This window comes from Thamnophis elegans, chromosome 8 (genome assembly GCF_009769535.1).
Source record: "Thamnophis elegans isolate rThaEle1 chromosome 8, rThaEle1.pri, whole genome shotgun sequence".
Lineage (NCBI taxonomy): Eukaryota > Metazoa > Chordata > Lepidosauria > Squamata > Colubridae > Thamnophis > Thamnophis elegans.
In genome coordinates, this window is record NC_045548.1 from 21,575,639 (window position 1) to 21,601,045 (window position 25,407).

The 25,407-nt window shown below is 35.7% G+C and overlaps 1 protein-coding gene across 1 annotated transcript in view; it reads left to right on the plus strand.

Moving 5' to 3' along the window:
* LOC116512454 (cadherin-19-like) overlaps positions 1 to 25,407 on the plus strand; it is a 50,363-nt gene that overhangs the window by 6,521 nt on the left and 18,435 nt on the right. Inside the window, exons 3-8 of the mRNA XM_032222942.1 lie at positions 6,973 to 7,074; positions 10,020 to 10,178; positions 13,971 to 14,155; positions 16,746 to 17,002; positions 17,864 to 18,000; positions 22,807 to 22,928. Coding sequence (XP_032078833.1) covers positions 6,973 to 7,074; positions 10,020 to 10,178; positions 13,971 to 14,155; positions 16,746 to 17,002; positions 17,864 to 18,000; positions 22,807 to 22,928 — 962 coding nt within the window. The remainder of the gene's footprint in view (positions 1 to 6,972; positions 7,075 to 10,019; positions 10,179 to 13,970; positions 14,156 to 16,745; positions 17,003 to 17,863; positions 18,001 to 22,806; positions 22,929 to 25,407) is intronic.

Sequence of the window (25,407 nt, forward strand, 5' to 3'; positions counted from 1 at the left end):
AAAGCAGCATCCTACACTTAAAGTGCATTCAAATTAATTTCAGTTATTTTTCAGATACTGTTACATCTGTAACACATATAATCTATTTAGTTCCAGGAGATGTTGATTTACATTACTCAGATTTCTATGACAAGAAACAATTACAATATATTTTTTGAAATTAATTAAATTGATTGGGGAAAAATCAAGGTAATAACAGAAAGCAAGCCATACCACATAACTAACAAAAGCACAACAGGGATATGAACATTTAACTACCTTCTGAAAGCTTTGCATGGAAATTGCTAATCTGACCTCAAAAGTGAAGCTGCTTCTTGACACAAAGGCCATCACATAAAAGATTAAAAATATAGAATAGAGTAGAACTCGTGTATTTGGCCAAGTGTTATTAGACACACAAGGAATTTATCTCCAGTGCAGAAGCTCTTAGTGTACAATATGGATCACATATATTGTAAATATCTCCATATCTATATCCCATAGCCTTATCCAGGAGAGGAACCAGAGTCATCTCTTCTCTAAAGGAACAAAAGGGCAGGGAGATTCTCCTCAGAAGAAACAGTCTAAAACAGGCCTGTCAAACTGGTGGTCCACAGGCTGGATGCAACACACACAGGCCACACCCACCCTGGCTCCTCAAAGGCAAAAAGTATTGGGATACATGATGATATGTCTCATGACACCCATGGTATAAAACATAGCTCAGAGACAAGAAGGTAATCTCCAGCATTTTTAACTAAGTGCCAACTTTGCAGCCACAAATAGCAAAGGTGTTACTCTGCTGTTATTTTGGCACTACAGTTTCCAAGTGGTCTTCAAAGATAGCCCTAAAAGATCATGTTGTAGTAGTCTAACCTAAAGGTGATGAAACCATAGATCACCATCACAAAGGTCTCTTGTTACAAAAAGGGTTACAACTGGCATCTCAGTCAAAGGAGGGCAAAATTGTTCAAGAATCAATATCAATGCACCTTTGTTTCAAGATTCAGCACACTATCTGAAAGCTTCCTCCTCCTCCATGTACATTTCATTAGACTCAAGGAAACCATAACAGTAAATGATGCCTTTTGAAAATGGAACTGCATAGTATTCCCTTAGGCATTTTTCCAAAACATAGTTCATGTAGCTGAAATGTCAACAAACACGTATCTCCAAATATGAGCATGATTAGAATACACCATTTGTATTAGTCATTTTGGTAGACCAGAAGTTTCATTTAAAAGGCTTTTTTAAAAAAAAAAATCCCCATAATTCTCTTTTAGCTTCCCTGATATTCATATTTAGTGTTTTCAATAATGCTTTCAAATGTTTGATTAGGAAAATGCTGATTAGGAAAAACACCACAGGAATGTGACAGTCACAAGTTCTCAAATTGAAAAAAAAATGTGGCTGCTTTAAGAAGTCCACTCATTTAAAAAACATGCAGCTGTTAAACCTCCAGAGGATTCCACCCCCCCTCCCTCAGGAATACAGAGAAACTTGAAAAAAAACCCCATTCTTTTTCATGATCTCTTCAGAGGCACCTCCATTCTATTTTCAGCAACTGTCTCAACTGTTAAAATGATTTAATTCAAGATGGCACACTGACTTGCAAAATCAAGTCACTGGGCCTCAGTGAAGCTGACATGAACACAATTCAGCTGGCTGCTTTCCTTCTGCAGGGGCCTACATATGCAAAGATAGAAGGTCCTTGCATCTAGAATGAGGCAGTGTGCTTCTACTGATCTAATGCTTTGAAGGGGGGGGGCGATATTTCAGCCTGGAGTGCCACTCAGTGGCACATTTCAATTAAAGCTTCATCAAATTGGAGTGCATTCTCCAATTAACATCACTAATTAACTAGGTATCCCAGTGATTGAAGCCGAATTAAGAGTTTACACTGTTCTTCTAATAAAATGGCACACACCTAGCATGACAGTTGTCTATTTTTTTAATTATTACATTGATATCCTGCTGCAATCATGAAAGAATCCCAAGATATGCAACTCACAAGATATATAATAACAAGACATTCAACAGTAAAGGAAAAGGCATACAATAAATGCAATGCAGAGCATTTAGTAGAGCAGCCATAAAGATCCCAAAAATGCTGTGATGCGTGTATATCTGCAAAGGTAAGAATCATGCAAGCCATGGTGTTCCCTGTGATATTCTGTGGAAACAAAAGTTGAATTTTGAAGAAGGAGGATAAAAAGAGTATTGATACTTTTGGATTTTGATGTTGGTGGAGAATACTATGGACAGTCAACAAAACAAACACATACATCACTGAATTAATCAATCCAGAGTTCTCACTCAAAGCACAAATGACCAGGTTCAAATTATCCTACAAACTAAATGTTTTGGGAAGACATAACCCTCTGAAGAAGGCTTTAATATGGGGAAAGACAGAAGGAAAGTGATGAATGAGGATGACCAGCAGCAAAGTGGATGGATTTGGTTACAGTGGCTATGAGTACACAATTAGAAGACCCAAAAGATCAGGTTAGGTACTGGTTGTTATGGAGAAAATTGGTCTATGTGGTTTCTAAATGTCAATAGTGACTTGATGGTACCCAATCAATCCATTAAAACATCCATAGTTAGGTTAAAATTAGAAACATATGCTTATATAAAGCATAAGCAATCCCAGTAGCTAACTATGTATGTATGTATGTATGTATGTATGTATGTATGTATGTATGTATGTATGTATTTATTTATGCATTTATGCATTTATGCATTTATGCATTTATGCATTTATTTATGCATTTATTTATGCATTTATTTATGCATTTATTTATGCATTTATTTATGCATTTATTTATGCATTTATTTGTAAAATTTACCAGCTGTCCATCTTGCCTCAAGGTAACTCTGGGTGGCTTACAATCCAGAAACTCATGTCCATTTTTCAGCTGTTCATTTTGTTTATTAATCAAATTTATATGGCACCCATCCAGTGGTGGGTTTCAAGGTTTTTTACTACTAGTTCTCTGGGCGTGGCTTGATGGGTATGGCATGGCCTGGTGGGCATGGCTTTGTGGGAGTGGCAGGGGAAGAATACTGTAAAATGTCCATTCCCTGCCCACTCCAGGGGAAGGTTACTGCAAAATCCCCATTTCCTCCTGATCTACAGGAGGCAGAGAATAGCTGGGGGCAGGACCAGTCAGAGGTAGTATTTACCGGTTCTCTGAACTACTCAAAATTTCTGCTACTGGTTCTCCAGAACCTGCTGAATACTACATCTATACCCATCTCATGAAAGGGCAGCATGCAACAATCCAATAAAACAATAAAAACATAAAACAATAATTACCTCAACTATTATATAATAATGATTATTTTAAAATCATTAAAAACTAAAAGCAGAACTAAAATAAGAAAAGAAATAATAGATGGAGGGATATTAATAATACTGGAAGCCACCTTATGAGTTCCCTGGAGATGTCAGGCCTGCCGGCACGGGTGGGGCTTAAGAGACCTTTGAAATGATGACATTGTAAACTGCTTAGAGAACGCTGTAAAGCATTATGAAGTGGTATAGAAGTCTAAGTGATATTATTATTACTAATATGATCCTGAAGGTTAATCTATTGCCAAATCATAAAGAGCTTTATGGGTTAAACATTTTACATTAAGCCCAGAATGTAAGCAATGTGGGCGCTGTAGCATGGATTGCCTGTAACACATTATGGAAGTTGTTACTTTAAAGAATGCCTGGGGATTTTCTAATGGTTTCACAGCAATCATTTTTCCTATCAACTTTTTTTAAACAGATAATATCTTAGTTTTTTTAAAAAAATCCTTTGGGGTCTCCTGATGAATTTATATGTAAAACATCCAGTAACTGATGGAAGAATGTGATACTCCAAGCCTTAGCAAATGCTGTAGGTCTTCTTTTGCCTGACAGGGAGGTTGATCTGTATTTAAATTTAAAACCTGGTTGAGAAATGAGTTGGATATGAGTTTTTATCATAGTGATCTGAGAAAAAAAAGAGAGAGAGAATGCTAGGGAATATTTCCCCATGGGTATAATCTCTCAAAAGGCCCTTGGGATAGTATCAGAATTAGATCCAGGAGACAAGACAATTCCCAAGTAGAGATGAAATTGTCTTCAATAGATGGATTGTAGTATCTGTTCTTAAGTAGAAAATGCTCATTCCAGACCTCAAGGATATGAAAAGCTATCAGAATCCTGTTTGAGGATCATAGTTTGTTTGGAGTTTCTTTCTTTCAAACCATAGGCATTAAATTAGAAATTGATACACGGCAATTGCTTTTTTTTTTTTGCCCTGACCAGAATCTTATATTATATCTTTTCACTCTACTGCAATTGGAAAATTAAAAGAATAGAGCAGCTCACATGCATACACAAGAGCATGTACACTTTCAAACGCAGAAAGTATATATTAAAAAGGGGACTATTAATGCATAAATAATATTGGGGAGAAAGGGGAAAAATCATGCCTTAGCAGTTTGACCATTTTGTATCCATTTTTCTTCATTTTACTGATTTATAAAATGTATAGACATTCAGGCTGGAGTGCAATAAAACATAATTTTAAACAAGCCATTGTTCCTTAGCTTAAACAAGCTAAGGAATTATGGGGATAGCCAATAAATGTTAATAGCAGTATTAAAATTACTGACAACATCAGTTTAAGTTGTTTAACCTGAATTCCATTCATCAGGTTTACTACTTCCATGGAGAATAATAGTAAATCTGAATATAATTCAAGTATCGTCATTAATTTATTTATTACAAAGGGTCTCCAATGACAGATATATTCTGCTTTCTCATTTATGATTAATTGTCATATACTAGTGTTATTCTTAAATTAAAACCTGGCTCATAAGGAGATGTATTCTCACTAAGCTTTCATTAAAAATAAATTTTCCACCATGTAGATAAAACAATATGATTTATGCAAATGTGAGTAGGACTAGACCAGGACTGTCCAACCTTGGCAACTTTAAAACTTGTGGACTTCAATTCCCAGAATTCCTCAGCCAACCCTGCTGGCAGTTGAAGTTCCTAATTCTTAAAATTGCCAAGTTTAGACTCTACCATATCATACTGTTTAAGATAAGGACATCAAAGGATATGAAAGTAGGATATAGCATAGATATATCCTATAGCTATAGGTTAGAATCCTTCAGGAAGATGGATTCCATCAGGTAGAATCCATCAGGAATTCCATCTCAAACATGAGCCTTGAAAAAGGCTTTTACTGGAGCTGGTGTCTTATATTCAGTTATCTGAAAAGGCTGTTCTGCCCTCTATAGGTACTGTAATAATTCATGCTTTATAATAAAGGGCATATTTTCTGTATATTTCAGAAAACTGAAATATACAGTTTTCTGTATATTTCAGAAAACTGTCCTTTAGATTTCTTTATTTTTCATACAGTCACTTTCAACCTTGGCAAGTGTTTTGATCTCTTAACTTTTACTGTACAATGATACATTTAATACCTAATCTTCTCATAAACATGAGAAAAAAAAGGGAAATGGAATTGTCTTTTTAAGTTAAAGTTACATTTACTGTTTCATTTTAAGTATTTTTATCAGAAAACATTTTTCTTCTAAAGTTTTTTTTTTTGCGGGGGAGATGGTTGCTCTTAAATTTTCTTTGTAAAGCAAACTTATAAATATTTTTAAAAAAACACTTATTGTAAAGAGGAAGCAAGTTGTTTATCCTCATGAACGTATTTCAGATTTGTCCCCTTTTCGGGGACATATTTTCCAAGAAAATATGGTCACTGTATCTGTAGGTGATGCTTCTAAATGGATTCATTTATCTGCCCAGGTTCGAATGGCACAGCTTTGCCTCAGTCCCCCATATGATATGAACCTCTTCAATGTGTTTTATGTCTCCTGAAAGCTCCCAAGAGGCTCATGCACCAAAGTGTATTCCAGCTTCTTTCCATATCTTATTGGAAGTTTCTTCTGGAATTGTCAGAGAAGACAGCAAATGTCATGAAGTGGCACATTATTTTACTTGTAGAACCAAAGGTGGCACATTGATTTGTGAAGCAGCTTAAAAGCTTATTATAGTCCAACTATCATTGCATCCCTGACATTGTTCAGTTTTTATGACCATAGTGGCCCTCATTCCTCATATAAATACAAAAATGCAGAACATAAAACAGTTACAAAGAAACTCCATCTTACTCCCATGGACAACCAAAATCAGCTTCCTTATCATTCACAATGTGGGCTTCCATAAAGGACAGGTATTTGCACATCACTAAATAAATGGATAACATTAAGACAGTGCTTACTTTCAACTAAAGACAGATTCTACTTCTTCATCACTCATGAAGTAGGGAACTCCACCAAGGATCTCAGCAAGATCATATTTCATGTTCTAAAGGAATTTGACATCTTTAGATCAAGGATTGTAATCTTGATGAAAATACATATTATTTTCTTAAAAAATGGATTTTGGCCTTTGTTCACTTTGTTCACTTTGGTCTAAAAAAGCCTTTAAAGATAAAGGTAAAGGTAAAGATTCCCCTTGCACATATGTGCTAGTCGTTTTTGATTCTAGGGGGTAGTGCCCATCTCCGTTTCAAAGCCGAAGAGCCAGCACTGTCCAAAGACCTCTCTGTGGTCATGTGGCCAGCATAACTAAATGCCAAAGGCACACAGAATGCTGTTACCTTCCCACCAAAGTTGGTTCCTATTTTTCTACTTGAATTTTTTACATGCTTTCAAACTGCTAGTTTGGTAGAAGCTGGGACAAGTAATGAGAGCTCACCCCATTATGCAGTGCTAGAGATTTGAACCGCTGAACTTTCTGATCAACAAGCTCAGTGTCTTAACCACTGAGCTACCACATCAAAAAAACCCAAAAACTATTATTAAAGGACTAATATTATAGAATAAATAGAAATGCAACAAAATATCATAACTGAGGTGAGCAAGTCTCTGTCCAAAAATCAATATTCTTATAACAGCTGGATCTTTCATCCAATGTTTTCTCAGGTACCTCAGTCATTCAGGTGACGGCAACATACCCAACAGGTGTTCGTCTGATTTACAGTATTCTGCCAGAACAGCCCTATTTTTCTGTGGAACCAACTTCAGGTATTGTTTCTTTTCTAAGTTAAGTATCACCAATAAATCACTTAAGTATACTGTAGTCTATAATTTTATTAGATTCATTTTTATGAATACTTCAAGCAAATAAATGGGATTTAATTCAGTAAGATTATGTTATTTATTATTTATTTGTTTGATTTGTGTACCACCTATCTCATTTAGAAAATTGGAAAGCCACATGTACAGTATTGTTCTGACAGTGACGTGTGGTCAGCTTTAGGCCTGGTGAGGCACTTTTTAGACTTGTGGACTTCAACTCCCAGAATTCCACAGCCAGGCATGCTCAGTTCTGATTTAAAGCGACATCATTTTCCCCCCTTGCAAAATAAATTTTCCCATTCTTTTTCTTCTCCCTCCCCCCTCCTTCCTCCCTCTCTCCCTCCCTCCCCCCTCTCTTAAACAGACACACGCACACAGAGAACTTTGATCCCTCTCTTATTCACTCACTCTCAAACACAAACACAGAAGTTGGATTGGATATATTTTCCAAAGGCTTGAAAGCAGCTCCTCTGCCATACCCCACTTCCCCTGCTGCCTTCTGATCAAACTTTTTGAATTCCTCCCCCCTCCCCACACATGCACCTTTTCCAGCTGTTTCAGAGACAATTTCAACTCTGCTTCTCCCTGCCCTGCCCTGCCCTGCCCTCCCCTCATGAAAGGCCAGAGCTCTGTCAGACTGAGCTAGTTGCTCCCAGAGAACTCTAAAAAACCCTCTAAAAATGCCCTTTACAGGAGGCAAGAGATACGTGCCTCATTTGCATAAGGATTTTTTTGCTTGTTAACCCTTGCTTAACTCTTAAAAGGTGAAAAATTCCTTATGCAAAAGAGGCTCCTAGTTCTCTGGCCTCCTCCTATGGTTAACACAAAGCACTGTTCCAAGTCACTGTGAATCTGGCAGCAACTACCTTGGCTTTAATTATTTTAAAAAAATTCTTTAAATTCTTTCCTTTTCCTCATGACTGGTGAGGCCACGCCTTCCTTGCCTCTAGTGACTGCACGTCCCTGTGTTCTGACCTAGACTTCCCAAGAGCTTGAATAAAACTCCTGGTCCCGTCAAAAACCCCTTTTATTAATTTACTGTGAATTCTGCTCATTCACATACAGCAAAGTCTTTCAAGGGAGGATTTACAGTCATAGACCTTATCTGGCATAGAGAGCTGCTAGGCCGATATCTGCAAAACTTGGCAAGGAGTCTCAGAGAGTCTGAGCCCATTAAGCAAACTAGTTGTCTCCTGCAAACTCCACTTCCCTTTTACTCATCTTTTATTTCCTCTGGGAGGGGCCATTCATTGTCCACCTGTAAACCTTACTCCCAAGTTGACCCCTGTTTTTTAGCTGTTCCCTTCATCTGGCAACTCTGTGCATGCACACACTGAGAATAGCTGTTTGTCTGCCTCACTGATGTCAGACTTTGAAGGCAGCTGATAACTGGCATACTGCTCTGGCCCCCTCTCTGCCTCCAACCCAGAACCCTCATCAGAGCCTTCCCCAGACGGGCCCATGTTCCTCACCAATCTCCTCACTGTCCAAAACTGCTGTCAAATCTGCTGCCAGCTCCTCTGGCTGCTGGCGAGCCACAACAAGTACTATTTACTGAATCAAGGGCTTGCCCTATTGTGATCTAGTTTCAAGCTAACAAACTTCCTTGGGTAAACAAACATATACTATCACAACATTTTGGCTTTCCTCCCATATTTAATACATTATAAAACTGAATATAAGTTATATGATTTCTTTCTCTATGCAGAGATGTAAGTCTACTATAAAACAAAATATCCTATACTATAAGTTTGAAATTTGGTCTCTAAAAGACAGTGAGGTTGATAAATATCATCCAGATCATTTTAAAATGCAAGAGTATTTGGAATACTATGTGGCCATGACATTTCAAAATAATAGTGTAGAATGCAAATCAGAGCTAGCAAGATATTGAGGTTCTGGGGAATTTACATTTGTGGAAAGAGTATAATGTTTGGAGGTCTGCATCTTAGAAGCTATATTAGGACAGAGCTATAAAAAATAAAGTGAATAGGGCAGGTTTTTCTTCTTTATTTAGTATTAGAATTCAGGTAAACTCTAATGAAGCTGAATGGGAGAAATTCAGGTCATACCAAAAGGGGAAAAAATTCAGGTAGCAATTGTTTGGATAAAGCTATTGAAAATAACACTATGAATAATTATCATTATCACATTTATTGATTGATCATTTTTAATTTATGTATAAAATTAACATAACAACCCCAATTTGACTATATTTACTCTTTGCTCTTACATCACATCTGGTTGACCACTGGAGAGAAGCAAATTATAGTAGTAGTGTTTTTGGTTTAATCCACAATGGCTATTCTCTCTTTTTTTTTAAAAAAAAAAAAATTATTAAAGATTATAATTGCAATAATAAAAACTGATGCGATCCAAAAGAAAGAAGAGTAGACAGAAAATAAAAAGTGCAAAGAAAAAAAGAAAAAAATTGTTTATAATAAAGGAAAAAAGGAAATACACAAAGAAGTAATTCCCATAAGAAGTATAAACAATATTAGTAACATTTTACTTTCTTTTAATGTGTAAACAATGATATCTTCATCACATGGCCCATTTCTTATTTATAAAGAAATTCATACAATATTGTCATTTCAGCAAAAGTCTATTAAAGGTTTTCAGAAAAAACAAGAACAATATATTGTAACCTTGGTCAAATGATCTATTTTCTATTCTTCCTTTTCATTTCTAACAATTTTAAGCTTTAGTCCATTCAAATAACGTCAGAGAATTTGATTTTTTTAATTTCTTTTTTATTCCTTCTCACAAGATTCATCCAAGTTTTGACAAATTTCTTTTGTAAATCTAATATGAAAGAATTATCCAGATCATGCTCTTGGTTTATCGTTTGTCACAAAATGGTTGTTCTCTGTTTGTTTTATATTTTATAGGTGTGGTCAGAACAGCCTACCCAGGGGACAGAGAAACCCAAGATAAATATTTTGTTGTTATCAAAGCTACATTTGAACAAATTGGTGGACCTTCAGGTACAACAACAGTGACTATTAATCTCTCTGATGTTAATGACAATCCCCCTCGTTTTCAGCATAGTAAGTTGAATGTATTTTCATCATTATTTACCATTTGAATACCCATGCATAAATATTGTATTCTTAGTATGTTAACAGTAATTGAAAGCTAGTCTACATTTAATAATTATTATGTATGAGCTTGATTACTCTCATCAAGGAACCTTAAGAAAATTTGTTTTGCCACTGAATTCTTAGTACTGATATATAAATACTATGTAACAATAATTTCTGGAATATATTTATTTTAATATAATAAATATAATAATATCATATTCTATTTCCATAATCATTTGTCTTCCAGCAAGAATGGAAGGATAGTTAGACCAAATAATCAGGGGTGGGATTTTATTAGTTTAACAAATGGTTCGCTGAGCACACATTTTGCTACCAGCTGATCTTTGGAGCTACAAGTTTGCCAAAACCAGTCTGAACTGGTAGAATTCCACCCCTGCAAATAATAGAAAATGAAGAAGTTAAAGTGTCCTGGGACTTTAAAATTCAAATAGACAAGCACCTGCCACATAACCCCAGACTTAACAATTGTCAATAAGAAAGACAAAAAAGTCTGATTATTGGATATGGCAGTATCTGGAGACAGCAGAATAGCGAGAAAGAGCTCAAGAAAATAACAGAATACAGGTAGATATAAGCATTTCTAGCAAAAGAAAGTGAAGATAGTAGTGATAGTGCCTTGGGTACAATCCTAAAGCATATGGAGCCCCATCTGAACACCATTACCATTGACAATATCACCATCAGTGAATTGCAAAAGGCAGCTTGGAACAGTTTACATCCTGCAACAATACCTTTAATACCATCAAACAACAGGATCTGTCTATTCCAGGTCCTTGGGAAGAATTTTCTGGTAGATAAAAATGCCAAATCTAGTCTAAACATCTGGCTGACTGTGCAACCAACCATAATAATAATAAGTGGATAAGGAAGTTAGGAAGATTCCCCCACCCCATTCTTGCCTAGGACAAGCAGAGCTGCACTAATTTAATACAGCAGTCATTATATTCCTAGGCATTGTCAGTCCTACATTTTTTATTTATTCACTGGAATATGTTTAAGAATGAAACCTTTAAACTATAATCATATTTCAAATGAATCAATATAATCAATACAAACTATAAATGCTAAACATTGCCATTAAAACCAATAGTAAGACAGTTAAAAATACAGTTTAAGTCGATTTGGAGATCTTTTCTGAGGAGAAAAACGACTTGAAGATACTTCCAAGCTCAATATATATTGGATATACATTGGATAATGTATGAATGTCCTTCCATACGTTTCCTAAGCTGGTACTTGCCAATTTCTCTTACAATAACTGAGAAGGACCTCTACTGGCAACTAAACTTACTACAAGTGAAAGTACCTTATCCAACATTTCAAGTTTAAATTAGCACTGGGATTGAGAAACCAGCTGTATGTTGTTCTACCTGAAATTACTTAATTATTTTTTAGAAGAATTTTATATAAAGTACCTCATGGTAGTCCACCCTAACAGTTACCAGAATATAAATAAAATAGAGAGACAATGTGTCTTTCCCAGGTAGCATCTACATGGTGTACCAGCCTTGTTAAAACAAAAATATATCACCTGAGTTTTCCCCACTTCATACAAAACACAATGGTTTCATAGAAGGGACCCAAGATTGATTGAACTGATTATTTATTTTAAAATATTTATATGGCTTAAGCAAATCTGGAGTGCTCACAACAATAACCAGATACCAATTCTGACAATAGCAATAGCACTTAGACTTATATTCCACTTCACATTGCTTTTACAGCTCTCTCTAAGAAGTTTACAGTCAGCATATCGCCCCCAACAATAAAATTAATGAATAAAACAATCATAAAACTATAAAAAACAGTAAAACAATAAAACAAAATAGATTGTAGTAAGGGGATCCAGATTCAGAGGTGGGTTCCTACCAGTTCGGAATGGTTCGGCCAAGTAGGTAGTAACTTGGCCTGCCATCCCCCACCCCCAAACCGATTCTATCTTGTTTTTTTCCTTCTGCGCATGCACAGAAGCATTTTTTTCAGCACTGTGGATGCATGCACAGTAATGAGCGAACCGGCAGTGGCAGCAGCCGTTCCCACCACTGCCCAGATGGTTGGGGGCAATATGCTGACTCTGTAAACCACTTAAAGAGGACTATAAAGCAGTGTGAAGTGGTATGTAAGTCTAAGTGCTATTGCTATTTGTTTGTCATCATCTATCCCTAAAAGCATTAAAAATTCCATTGGAGTTGAGCATATAGTAAATTTAAAAAATAAACCATAACAATGTGCCTCTAACTTTAATTTACTGAAGCCAATTATTTTAGGCTAATGTTGTCATGCATAAAAAGACTTGGAAGCTCATAATTTTTTAAAAATAGTAATTATTATGCTACCGGAAGGAATTATTTTCCTCTCTGCTTCATTTTTAAAGCTACTTCCTTTCCTGTCTTCCTTTACTGGAGGATTAACACACAACTATTCAGGTTTGGCAATATGATATACGCAATATATGTCGAAGAGCTGAAATAAGAGTTATTTAAGAACAAAAATCCTAGGAAGATGAAGTAGTGAAGTGATAAACTAATATGGAATAACACGGAAAGCAAAGTCGTTCATAGCAATCCAACCGATTTTTAATTTAAGAAAATGAAAACACCTCTTGGCTTAAAACAGAGAAAGGATCTCAAATTTGCAGTGTTATTTTCATGCCATCTCAGGAGAGTTCCCATCAACTTACCGAGACACGACTCAGTAACAAGAGCAGTCATGTTATCTAAATTTCTTTAAACAGTGGCTCCCAGTTATCCACAAAATTCCATTTTGAAGTTTTAAAAAATAGGCAACAAAATCAAATAATGCTACATACAAAGTAACTAGTTAAAGGGTAGGGGAGAGAGCCTCTATTCTTAATTTGTTATGAGTAAATTTATAAGGTAATTTGAATAAAACAGTTCAGAAGAATCTTGATTTGCATACGTAAGAACAGAAGACTTTTATGTGATGAAACCTTACTGTAGTTGCCTTAATGTATTTGTTTTTCTTTTTCTTTTAATACGTATATTGGATTTTGTGGTTGTTATTTATGTATTTATTATTGGTTGCTCTGAACGAAGGAGACACATCAGAAGACCAGTTCTTTCATTTCCCAATTAGGAAAAGAAAACAGAGAAAAAAGAATCAGATAAAAGCAAGGGGAGAAAAGGCTTTTGAGGGCATCTCATGTTCTGATAGCAGAACCAATGTGTTTGATGTGTGAAAAAAGCTTCCAAGGGAGAGGGGAGTAGAGGAGATAGCAATCTCTTGATATGAGTCAATTTAAAAAGGTGACAATAATATGGATATAACAGGGAAAAGTTGGTTGAACTTTCTTTATTTTATCTGCTTTGGGAAATGGATTTTCAAATTGATTGGTATTCAAATTTAAGAAATTTGCTATATTTTGATGTTCTACTATTCACTGGTGTTATTCTAATTATAAATAAGGATATAAACGTGTCAGGTTAAAAGGAAAAACTTCATACACAAGAGATTTAGCAGTTCTATATTGCAATACTTTAAAAAAAACCCTCTACACAGCTTCTTCTTTTGAAATTCAAGAATGGTTAAATTAAACAGTCAAAAGCTGTTAAAGACAATGAGCTAATAGACCAAACAAAGAAATATTTGTTACAATACTTCTTTACATAACAATGTGATTCTCAGAAAGGATCACAATTTACTGTACATTGTGTTGCTTCAAATGAACAATGAACGTTTAATCAGGCTTGTACTGATAATTGCCTTTTCTTTAAGAGCGTTATGAAATGAATGTATCCGAGGCAGCTCCCGTGGGCACCATCCTTGGAAAAATCATGGCAAATGACAGTGACATAGGAGACAATGCAGCTATGGATTATATAATAGAAGATGATAACCCTCGTATCATTTGTATCATTACTAATACTGACACCCAGGAAGGAATTGTCATATTGAACAAGGTGAGATGTGATCTGTAACATTACAAACAGGGAACGAGGCAACATCAAATAGCTTTACTCATTATAAGTTCAGATGGGAAGAAGTTGTAATAACTCTAAAAGCTGTTTCATCCTCTTTTCCAAGATTTCATCCTATATACGCATGATCAATATAAATAATGTATTCATAAAATGGGCAGTTTACTTGTTGCATACCTAGAAACAAACAGTGTTAATCACTCTTGACTGAGAAAGTTAAATATTCTTTGCTAAACTCTGCTGGCTTCAGGTTGTCTCAAGAAATGTGTTCTCTTGGCTTAGCTTGAAATAACTCTTTCCAGCAGTCCTTATTAAGTCTAATTTTGCACTGCAGGCTAAACTACTTACTTCCCATGTTGCTTTTAAAATTCTAGTCTGGTTTGTAGTGGTTTGGCAATGAAGCTGGATTTGTGCTCAGACTATGGCTTTTACGATTGGTCTGTCCCTGCATTTCAGCCTTCTAATCTGTATATGAAAGGCAAGCCTTAATGAATGGCCTCTATTGAGAGGATCTCCCAGGGTCTATCCTTTTTTTTATTTTAGGAACTGTTTTCTTCTCAACAGCCCCCATTCTTTTCCTTTGCTTTCCAAAATGTTTCCACACATATCCTTCATATATTCTATAGTGTTCCCACTCATTACTCACCTTATTGTATCAATCCAAAAGACACAAATTATTCCTTCATTCCACTGTAGGCCCATAGAAATTTTGGGGAAACAGAGAACTGATGGTCCATATTCTTAGAAGTAAAGGAATAGCATTCATTGCAATTGTGTAACTTCCTTCTGACATACCTGTGTTGCTATTGAAATACTTAAAAAGGTTGCAGTATAGTGGACACAGAATGGGTGGAAATGAAATGGATGCCAGAAGGAAAGTTCAAGGATGGGCAATGATATGCTGCAAAAAAAGAGTAAGAGACAATGACCAAGAGTACCTATAGTGATTTTTACGGTTCCACCACAAAACCGCGCTCGACTAAACCGCGCCCGACTAAACCGCATTGCTGACGTCATTAACAGGGCGACAACAGCGCGGAGACAGGAGCACGCTGTAAACCCTAAACCTAAAATTAACCCCTAAACCTAAACCTAACCCCCCTAATCCTAAACCTAACCCTAAACCTAACCCTTAACCTAACCCTAAACCTAACCCTAACCCTTAACCTAACCCTAACCCTAACCCTTAACCTAACCCTAAAGCTAACCCTAAAGCTAACCCTTACCTTAAGTTGAATTGGCTTGCTTTCAAAGCGCTATTTAAAGCACCCTTCTTTCTCCGCGCTGGCTGTTGTCGCCCTGTTGATGACATCAGCGACGTGGTTTAATCGGGCGCGGTTTAGTCAAGCGTGGTTTTGACGGGTCACGGATTTTTACAGACCACCATTAGATCAATTGAAAGAAAAATAAATGAAATCAGCACAGAACCCAATCCAGCAGTCCAGGATGAAATGGCTGTAAAGGGAAGCAACTAATGCTGTTTCTGTTTTTATGGAATAATCATATATGTTCATTGCAAAGACTGTATGTTCTGCTGCTTCTCCCCTCAACCCAGAAGGGATCGGCCAACTCACTGTAGCCAATTTGCCATGGGACAACTCCCTACCGGACAATTGACATAGCATAACTCAATGCAATAGATGTTATTTGCCACTGTTTCTTCTACATTATTTCCATTTTTTTGGCAGTGAAAATAATGTTGAAGAAACAGTGGCAGACAACATTTATTGTGCTTAGTTATCCCGCATGCTATTGTCCCACAGCAAGTTATCCATAATGAGTTGGCTGTGGCAAGATGTCTGCACTGAAATAACCATGTTGGATTGGCCACAGAGAGATGGCTTTAGTGAGTTGGCTATGGCAAGATGGTATCTGAAAGTTGGCCATGGCAAGATGGCAGTGGCTGTTCCATTCCATTCCAGAAGTGATCCTGAAGGTTGGACAAGGATTAATGGATGAAAACTGACCAAGGAGAGATTCAAACTAGAAATACGGAGGATCTTTCTGACAGTGGGAACAATCAACCAATGGAAAGCTTGCATTTGGAAGTTGTGAGGGCTTCATCACTTGAGACTTTCAAGAAGAGATTGGACTCTCATTTTTCAGAAGTGGTGTAGGGTCTCCTGCTTAAGTGGGGGGTTGGAAAGATGACCTATAAGGTCCCATCCAATTCTGTTAATCTGCTAAACTGTTAAATCTAACTCCTGTCTCCACAATTCTGCTTCTTCCTTATCTCCCCATGCTTCCTGGCTGGGAAACATTGGAGGGATTTGTTCATGATGATTCTCTTTCTCTTGGATGGGAAACCCATGGAAGGTGCCAGATCACTGGACAAAGTGAAACACCATACAGTAATTTATATTACCAAAGCCAACTAGTAAGAAAGGTAACTGAAAAAAGTATGCACATGAGGATTACACTAACATTTTCTTCCCCTTAGGGCAGAAAAATATTGGATAACATGCCTATTTTGAAAACATTCCCTGTGAAACTGAAGCAATGTTTCTCAATTACCTGCTTATTGTTGTTAATTTCTCAGTATCCAATTTTCTTCTTCTTCTTCTTTTTATAGACAGTTGATTACGAAAGCCAAAGGGCATACAAAATAAAAGTTAAAGGCGTTAACCGGCATGTTGAAAAGCACTTCCTTGAAAAAGACGCTAAGTTTGAAGATGAAACAATTCTCAGGATCATAGTGAAGGATGCTGATGAACCTCCAGTGTTTCTATTAGAGGAATTCTTTATGGAGGTTGCTGAAGACAACTTGAATGGCTCATTTGTGGGAACTGTGAGTGCCAGAGATCCAGATGACATTGACAGTCCAATCAGGTACACCCCAAATCTTAAAATATGCCTGGATAGAGATATGACTGGACATAATATTATTATATGGTTTTTAGTGACATTGAAGAATACTTCCCAAGATCATTGGTGTAGGCCTTTGGGTGCTGTATAACTGAACATTACACATGTAGTTATTTTATTGCAATGGAGGTTATAGATAAATCTCCTGCTTGCATGGTATCCCTTGCTTCATTGGGATTCAGAAAAAGGAAACTTTCATAAAGTTTCCTGCTCTGAGAGGTAGAGAAGGAAGGAAAGCTAAACTAAGCAAAATAAATGGGTCACAAAATCTGTGAAAATAAATCTATCAGTTTTGTTCTCCTGGTTCCAAGGGTTTTCTATCCTTTATGTTTAATGGAAGTGGTAGTTGTTCTTTTGCCTTTCTCCTCTTAGTATTTTTTCCCTTTGACATTGTTTCAAAGCAGCCACAATAAAAATGCACTGCTGTAGCCCAACTTAGTTGCCAGTGTGAGTCACTTCACAAGTGGCACTTCACTGTCTCTTTTTAATCGAGTCCTTCACCTGCTGGGAGCCTGTCTGTGAAAGAAGAATGAATAATGCATTTTAGATTTGCTTCACTCTAATACAGGTATGAGCATATTTCAGCGCATAAAAAGAGGGGCTTTGATCTTGGCAGCAGTGAATTTTAAATGTTTATCACTGTTCATTTTTCATGATTTCTGAATAGCCAAAGCACACATATCCATATTCATGGCTACACAATTCTGTTTCCTTGACTGACAATAGTTTATATGTCCTTCTTTATGAAGGAATTTTTGCATTCCAGGTCTCTGAAACTCACTCTTTCTCTTTCTTCTCTCTTTTTTCTAAACCTTTTATGTGCAGATATTCTATTACCCATGGCAAGTATTTAAAGACATTTTTCAGCATTAATGCCCACAATGGAACAATTAGTATAAATGGACTTCTGGACCGAGAGAAACAAATTTGGCACAACCTAACTGTTACTGCCATAGAATCAAGTGAGTAGGAGTTTTAAGATACCTGTCCCAAATGTGCATTATGCAAAGGCATCTGCAGGAAAGGATGTTAAAAAGTCAAGATGGCAGCTCTGATGGTGAAATCCAAGCTCACCTTGCTATGATGCTTGTAAAAAAGGACTAGAACTTGGCTCGTGCATTTACCACCATCAACTTGACTTATTTAACTACTCTTGCACATGTCTCTGATATCAATATCTTTTTATGATAATTATTTTCCAAAGGGTTTATTTTTTGCAGTTGGGAATTCTTTTGTTCCTTTGTTGCTTGTTTCAAAAGGTAACATTAAGGAAAGGGATGTGTTTGTAGCAGGGGTGGGTTCCAGCTGGCACTACTGCCAGTTTGCTCATGTGTGCACTTCATGCACGCTATGTGAGCATGCACAGTGCAATTAAAATTGAAACTGAAAAACAAGATGCCGCCGCCATCACGCAAAGAACCGGTTTGGGGGCGTGGCAAGCTGGGGTTGATGTCGGTTCCAGTGACCCAGGTTATCAAACCACTACCGGTTCAACTGAACCAGTCCAAACCAGTAAGAATCCACCACTGGTTTGTCAGGATTTAATCTAAAAAATTTTTTTAATCAAATAGCACATTTAAAAAGACAAACAATACAGGTAGTCCTCAACGTAGAACTACAATTGAGCCCAGAATTTAGATTGCTAACTGGGAATTTGTTAAGTGAGTTTTGTCCCATTTTATGAGTTTTCTTGCCACATTTGTTAAGTGAATCGCTGCAGTTGTTAAATTAGTAACACAGTTACTAATCTGGCTTTCCCGTTGACTTTACTTGTCAGAAGGTCACAAAAGATGATCACATGACACCAGGACACTGCAACCACCATAAATATGAACCACTTGTCAAGCATCTGAATGTAAATCACATGACCATGTGCATTCTGTGGAGGTCATTAGTGTGCAAAATGGTCATTAGTTATTTTTTCAGTGCCATTGTAACTTCAAATGGTCACTAAATAAACTGTTATAAGTCAAGGACTACCTGTATAATGGAAATAATAAGGTACACTGCAGGATATAAAATTGTCCTCTTGATACAGGAGCTTATATTTTATTAGACTATATTTATTAGTTCTTTATTAGTTTATTAATTAATAAAATTAATTTCATTTTATTAATTATTAGTGGTATGAAATTACCCAGTGTTTACCTGAACTCCAGTCAGAAAATTAATTCTGAAACTGAGGGCACATTCAGTTAGACTTCTATATAGCCCCATCCCTTTTGATATTCTGAAAGGCTCTTAAGAGCTGGTTATGTGACCAGGCTTGGGCCTCTTATGAACTGGAGATATGTCTAGATAGCATTCATGGTGAGGGAGGTATTTTTATATTCTTCAATTATGGGTTGCACTTTTGTAGGATATCTATAGGTTTTTTATAGTTGTATTTTCTCTTGTGTCTCCTTGGGAGAGATGAGTGGCTATATAAATTTGATTAACAAATAAATTTAGTTGGAATTGAAAAGGATTGGCTATATATAGTTCTCCAGTTGGTGTTATCTAAAATTACAATGCAAGTTGCAAGTTGCCTAATCTATGCATTTCTTCGTAAATCATCTTGTCTTTCAGATGTTATTTCTTGCTTGTTTATTTTTTTAATACTTAGAATTAGAACTAAGCAGTCTCTTCCAAAATTTTAGTTCCTCATAATAAAAGGGTAAATGCAAATCATAAAGGGACAGTTTTATCTATCTTAAGATTAGTTCTTCAGTAGGACAAGAATATGGTTTTTCATTAAAAAGATAATGCAGACAAACACTTCAGCCAAATAAAAGGAGAAATAATTTCCATATTTTTTTTTCAGAATTCCAGCTGAGTGAATACAACATTTTAAGTGTACTAAAACAGTGGATTTTATATGCACAATGTCAAGGCTTTATGTGACTATTTTCATTCATATTCTTAGATTTTTGCTTTTTTAAAATCACAAAAACATAGCAAAAGAACTTTAACTATAAAATATTCTTAATAATTATAAAAAAGTCAAGACTATCTAACTATAATTTTACTAATTATGTATTTAAATAAGCACTTACATCTTACTATGCTGATAAATGTGCACTGTTCCAAAGAGGTAAACAATTAAGATAATAAAAAAAACTATTTAAAAAATGGAAAATAAGACAAAAGTAATCCCCAAAGTGCTTTTTTCAAATGGCAACTGGACTTTGTTTTTGGGTTGAAGAAGCTTCTTGGATAAGAAGTGAAACGTCTTCAAATCAAAAATTAAATCCAGTTGCCATTTGAAAAAAGCACCTTTGGGACAACCATGACCTGGATGACTGAGAATCTCCATAGACAAGACAAAAGTAAGTGAATTGAATGGCAGCTATCAAATCCAGAAGCTAAAATTAAAAAAAAATCATGTAGAATGAATATAAAGACAGTAGTTTAACTGATGTTGTTACAGTGGGAAGAAATACACATTTCCATTTATTAGTGCATGTCTGATGCTTACATCATATGAGTATTTTTGAAAGGGATTGCATATTGTGAAAAGGTAAAAATTGAATATTGGAATCTGTTTGATCAAAGATTGACCTAAAATTAATTCAGAGGTTCTAATTTAGAATTATGGCGTTTTTGGATCACATTAAAGAAATGGAGAGGCAAGGGGAGTAATTGAAAGAAAGACAGATGTGTAGTAATCATCCAAGAAAGAATAGAGGAGTTGCTTGTTCACATATTTCAAAAATGGCAGCTAAGTCCAGAAAAAAGGGCAGAAATAATATGTAGACATAAACCTGATGAAATTTAAGAATAATAAGCACTTGGGCTAGTAATCTCAGTAATTACACCTACTTAGTTGAAATCTACATCTTTTCCAACAGTACTATAACTGGAAATAAACCAAACAACAAAATTAGAGACAGAGAAAAGAAAACTTTTTTAAAAAAATGCAATTATGATTTTCAACTTCCAGTCATTAAAACCTTTGCCTTGTTATCCACTTCCTCCTGCTCTTAGAGTTTATAGGAATGTAATAATTTGGAAGAGTTAGATACTTAAACTATTACCTAAATCATATTTTCAAGGAAGATTACTTGAATTGACTATTTGAGTCATATTATTTGAATTATGCATTCAAAATTCCAAGTAGTTTATACATGCTGAAAACAAAACTGCAAATATGTTGGATCTCCTCAATTTTACATGAATGCATAATTTCCCCCAAACAAATGGCCTGGTGCTTATAAGTATCCATGTATTAACTGAGTTGCTTAATAATCTGGGAAGTGATTTTTTTGGAGTGAGAAAGATAATTCCTATAATTGTACCACACTTTGTCTTTATCTATATATCATAAATTAACTTTATTAATTATAATTTATTGCAGATCAACTTTAACTGAAAAGAAAGAAAAATAAAACAAATATGGGACCGTAAAACATAACTTTGGTGGGATGGGTAGCGGGAGGAATAAACATATATGCAAATATTAAATGTGTATTATATTTGGAAATTGCATTTCATACCTCATTATTGCAGAGCTTTACTAATAAATGGTGAATTAATTTAAGTAATCCTATATTCCAGTTCTTAAGACAATAATTGCATATTAGTTGAATTACCAACCAGTGACAGAACTAATAGTTTTAAAATAGTTCAACAGGGGAACAAGAAATGCTGCAACAAATACCCTAAAATGTTTTGTTTAAAACAATGTCAGATTTACTACACAATCCTTCTGCATGATATCACACTAGTTTCCATGTTATGCTACATAAATAGTCAAAAGAAATTATTTATCCAAATTTCTGATAATATTATATGCATTTATAGCGCATTGGCACAATGGAAAATTCTTACAGACAGGTGTTGAAATTATATCCACAAACTCTTTCACTTTTCTTTTTAGTGTATAATTAAATATTTTACTTTACTATTTATTTAAGCATTCACTAGTAGAAGTGTATCTTAGAAAACAGAAGGTAACGGCTGCAATTTTTGAACACTTCCTTGCAGTAAGAAAGGCCTACTTTCTAGCTCTACTGAATTCAGTTGAGTATATATCAGAGCAAATTGTACCATATTGCGCTTTAATTCACTTAAGTAATTAAGGAAAAAAGTGTGGCTTTATACATTTGTCTAGCTTACAGCTCACAAATCATCTTGATAATTAAGCTAATTTAAATATAGTGCAATTCACTGTTATATAGTTCTTTTCTGAATGCCTTAAGCAAAGACCCATCTGTGCAAAAGGATTTGAATTTAACATATATTCACTCAATTATTTACAAAACCTCCATCCCTTCCTTCCTTCCTTCCTTCCTTCCTTCCTTCCTTCCTTCCTTCCTTCCTTCCTTCCTTGCATGCATACATACATACATACATACATACATACATACACATCAATTTTTCACTCATGAAGAAATATGAATTTTTTTAATTTGCTGTTTAATTTCTATAAGCTATATTATAGCAATAATCAAATACAGAATGTATCTGAATTAATATTTGTAGTTGCCAACGTTGTATTAGATCATTTATGAATCATTTCTTATAGAAGATTTTTATAAGATGATATACAAGAAGCAACATGCAAAACACTTTATTGTTTTTATTGTGATTTCATTTTGTCATATATTAATGTTGATTGTAGTCTTGTTTATAATACTTTTTATTTAAAATCTAAACTGAACGTCACAATGTTCCTTAGAAAGGATTTTTGAAGAGAAAGAGAAAGAAAGAGAATTGCAACAGTAGAGAAAAGGCTGTTGACTTTCCATTCTGTTGTGTTTTTTTATTTTTGTTCTCTTCTAATTTAGTAAACCCAAAACAAATGTCAGAAGTAAATGTTTATATTAAAGTTCTTGATGCAAATGAATATGCACCAGAATTTGCAGAATACTATGAGACTTATGTGTGCGAGAATTCAAGAGCTGGACAGGTAAGACTAACACTTTGTAAAAAGTATTAAAATTCTCCTGAGATTTATTGTGATTTATATTGATATTCATTGTTTCCTGATTGCTTATTTGTGCCTTATGACTATCATTAAGCGTTGTACCTTATGATTCTTGATGAATGTATCTTGTCTTTATGCACACTGAGAGCATTTGTACCAAAGACAAATTCCTTGTGTGTCCAATCACACTTGGCCAATAAAGAACTCTATCTTATTCTATTCTATCTGCCAATGTTTCCTTCTTGTAGGAAATCTTGTACGACTTTTTTGTTCATGCACGTATCTGGAATAAAATCTTTCAGCTGTAGTGAAGAGCAACAAAGATGATTAAGGGACTGGAGTCTAAAACATATGAGGAACGGTTGCAGGAACTGGGTATGTCTAGTTTAATGAAAAGAAGGACTAGGAGGAGACATGATAGCAGTGTTCCAAAATCCCAGGGGCTGCCACAAAGAAGAGGGAGTCAAACTATTCTCCAAAGCACTTGAGTGTAGCTCAAGAAACAATGTGTGGAAACTAATCAAGGAGAGAAGCATCTTAGAACTGAGGAGAAATTTCCTGGCAGTTAAACAATTAATCAGTGGAACAACTTGCCTGCAGAAGTTGTGAATGCTCTAACACTGGAAGTTTTTAAGAAGATATTGGATAACCATTTGTCTGAAATGGTGTAGGGTTTCCTGCCTAAGCAGGAGGTTGGACTAGAAGACCTCCAAAGTCCCTTCCAATTCTGTTATTCTATTCTATTCTACTTATCTAGTTATAACATTATTCTTTTTTCTTCTACATCAGAAATGCAAAGAGAAGCTTTGTTCTGACTTCAGGTTACTTGTATCTTCATAGCCATATATTGTTCTGTTTGTCTTTACAGAAAGATTGTATGCTAGGATGAAGTGTTAACTACAAAAAAAGAAGTTATTTTTATCCTCTGCTTAGTTTTCCTTTACCTCTCTCTATGTTTAACCTTCACTGTTATAAAGAGGGCATAGACCTGAAAATAAAATGAAACAGTATTGAGGAGTTCCAAGAGATGTCCCAATCTACATTGTCCTCTATCTCCAATTTAGGGTTATTGAATCATTTCTTGCCATTTTAATAGCAACCACTTGCAATGCTGTTTTAGCTGTTGATATGAATTTTAGTTTCTTTGGGCATTTCTAACAGCCAGGTTCTGCTTATGGAAAAAAAAATGATCCTACCATTTTTCCATAAGCAGAACTTGGCTCTTAGAAACTCAAAGTGCTCAAAGAAACTAAAATTAATGATGGGGTTGAATTTGACTTGTCATATCAAATCTAATCAAATCAGATCAAATGTATGTGCAGAATTATCTCAATTTCATTTAGTTTTAGCTTTAATTTCTTGGCCAAAACTGAGCAACAACTGGCTAAGACATCTATCCTCACTTATGACTACAATTTGATTGGCTCTTGGTTCTACACAAGACTAATAAACCTGAGGAGTAGAGATGCTCTTAGAATCTTAATTATTTTAAGAATCAAAACAAGGCATCTGTTGTGGCCCAGCAGGATCCGGTTGAGCTGCTGATGGACTCGGATAGCGAGGAACAATATGAGTCTGCCAGGGAAAATGTGGAGGACCCTGGGCATGGTTCAGACTCAGAGCAGGGACCAAAGAGGGTGGTTAGCCACCAGGAGGTGCCTGAGGCATGGAGCAGTGGGGAGGATTCAAGGCAGTTTGTTCTTGAGGCAAGACAAAGAAGGGCGGAGAAATGGAAGCAGCAGCTGTGGAGGCAGACTCAGAGATGATAATTAACCCCAGATGGTTGTGGCTTGACCTTTCTCAAGAGAGTATATAAATGAAGAAGTTGGGAGGGGTCATTAGCAGGACACAACCGTTTGAAACAGTATTAGAATACTCTGTCTGTATTGTATCTGTGCCTGTTGGATTTTGGGTTGCTGCCAACTATTCTTGCATGTGAGTCTTGTCTGGGCTTTCAACCAAAGAAGTCGATAAATCTGTAATTAAAAAGTGGCAAATAGCCAAGCCTGTGTCTGGGTGATTTGCAGGTCGGAAAAGGGTGTGTGTGTCAGAACAGCATTATTCCCTATTCCACTTGAAATATTAAATTACATTAATTGGGCAATAGAAATCTCACTCTTTGATATATTGTTGCCTTCAGCAAAGCTTCATTTCTGTGTATCTTTGTCTACAGTTGATACAATCATAGCATTATTTATTTATTTTTCTCTTTTAATGACCCCGTAATCCCTTGCATCAGGGTGGAGTCAGAAAAACTGAATGGAGCTGAATGTTTACCAGCCAGATGCCCTTCCTGTCACCAATGCAGAGTTCACAATAGATAGTTACTCATTGTGACCAGAGAGAAAAATATCTGCTGCTACCTAGGATCGAACTCACAGCCTCTACTCACAGTCATAACATTATATGACTAAGAAAAACGAGGTTTTTTTAAAAAAAACTGGGTTTACCTGGGAGGATC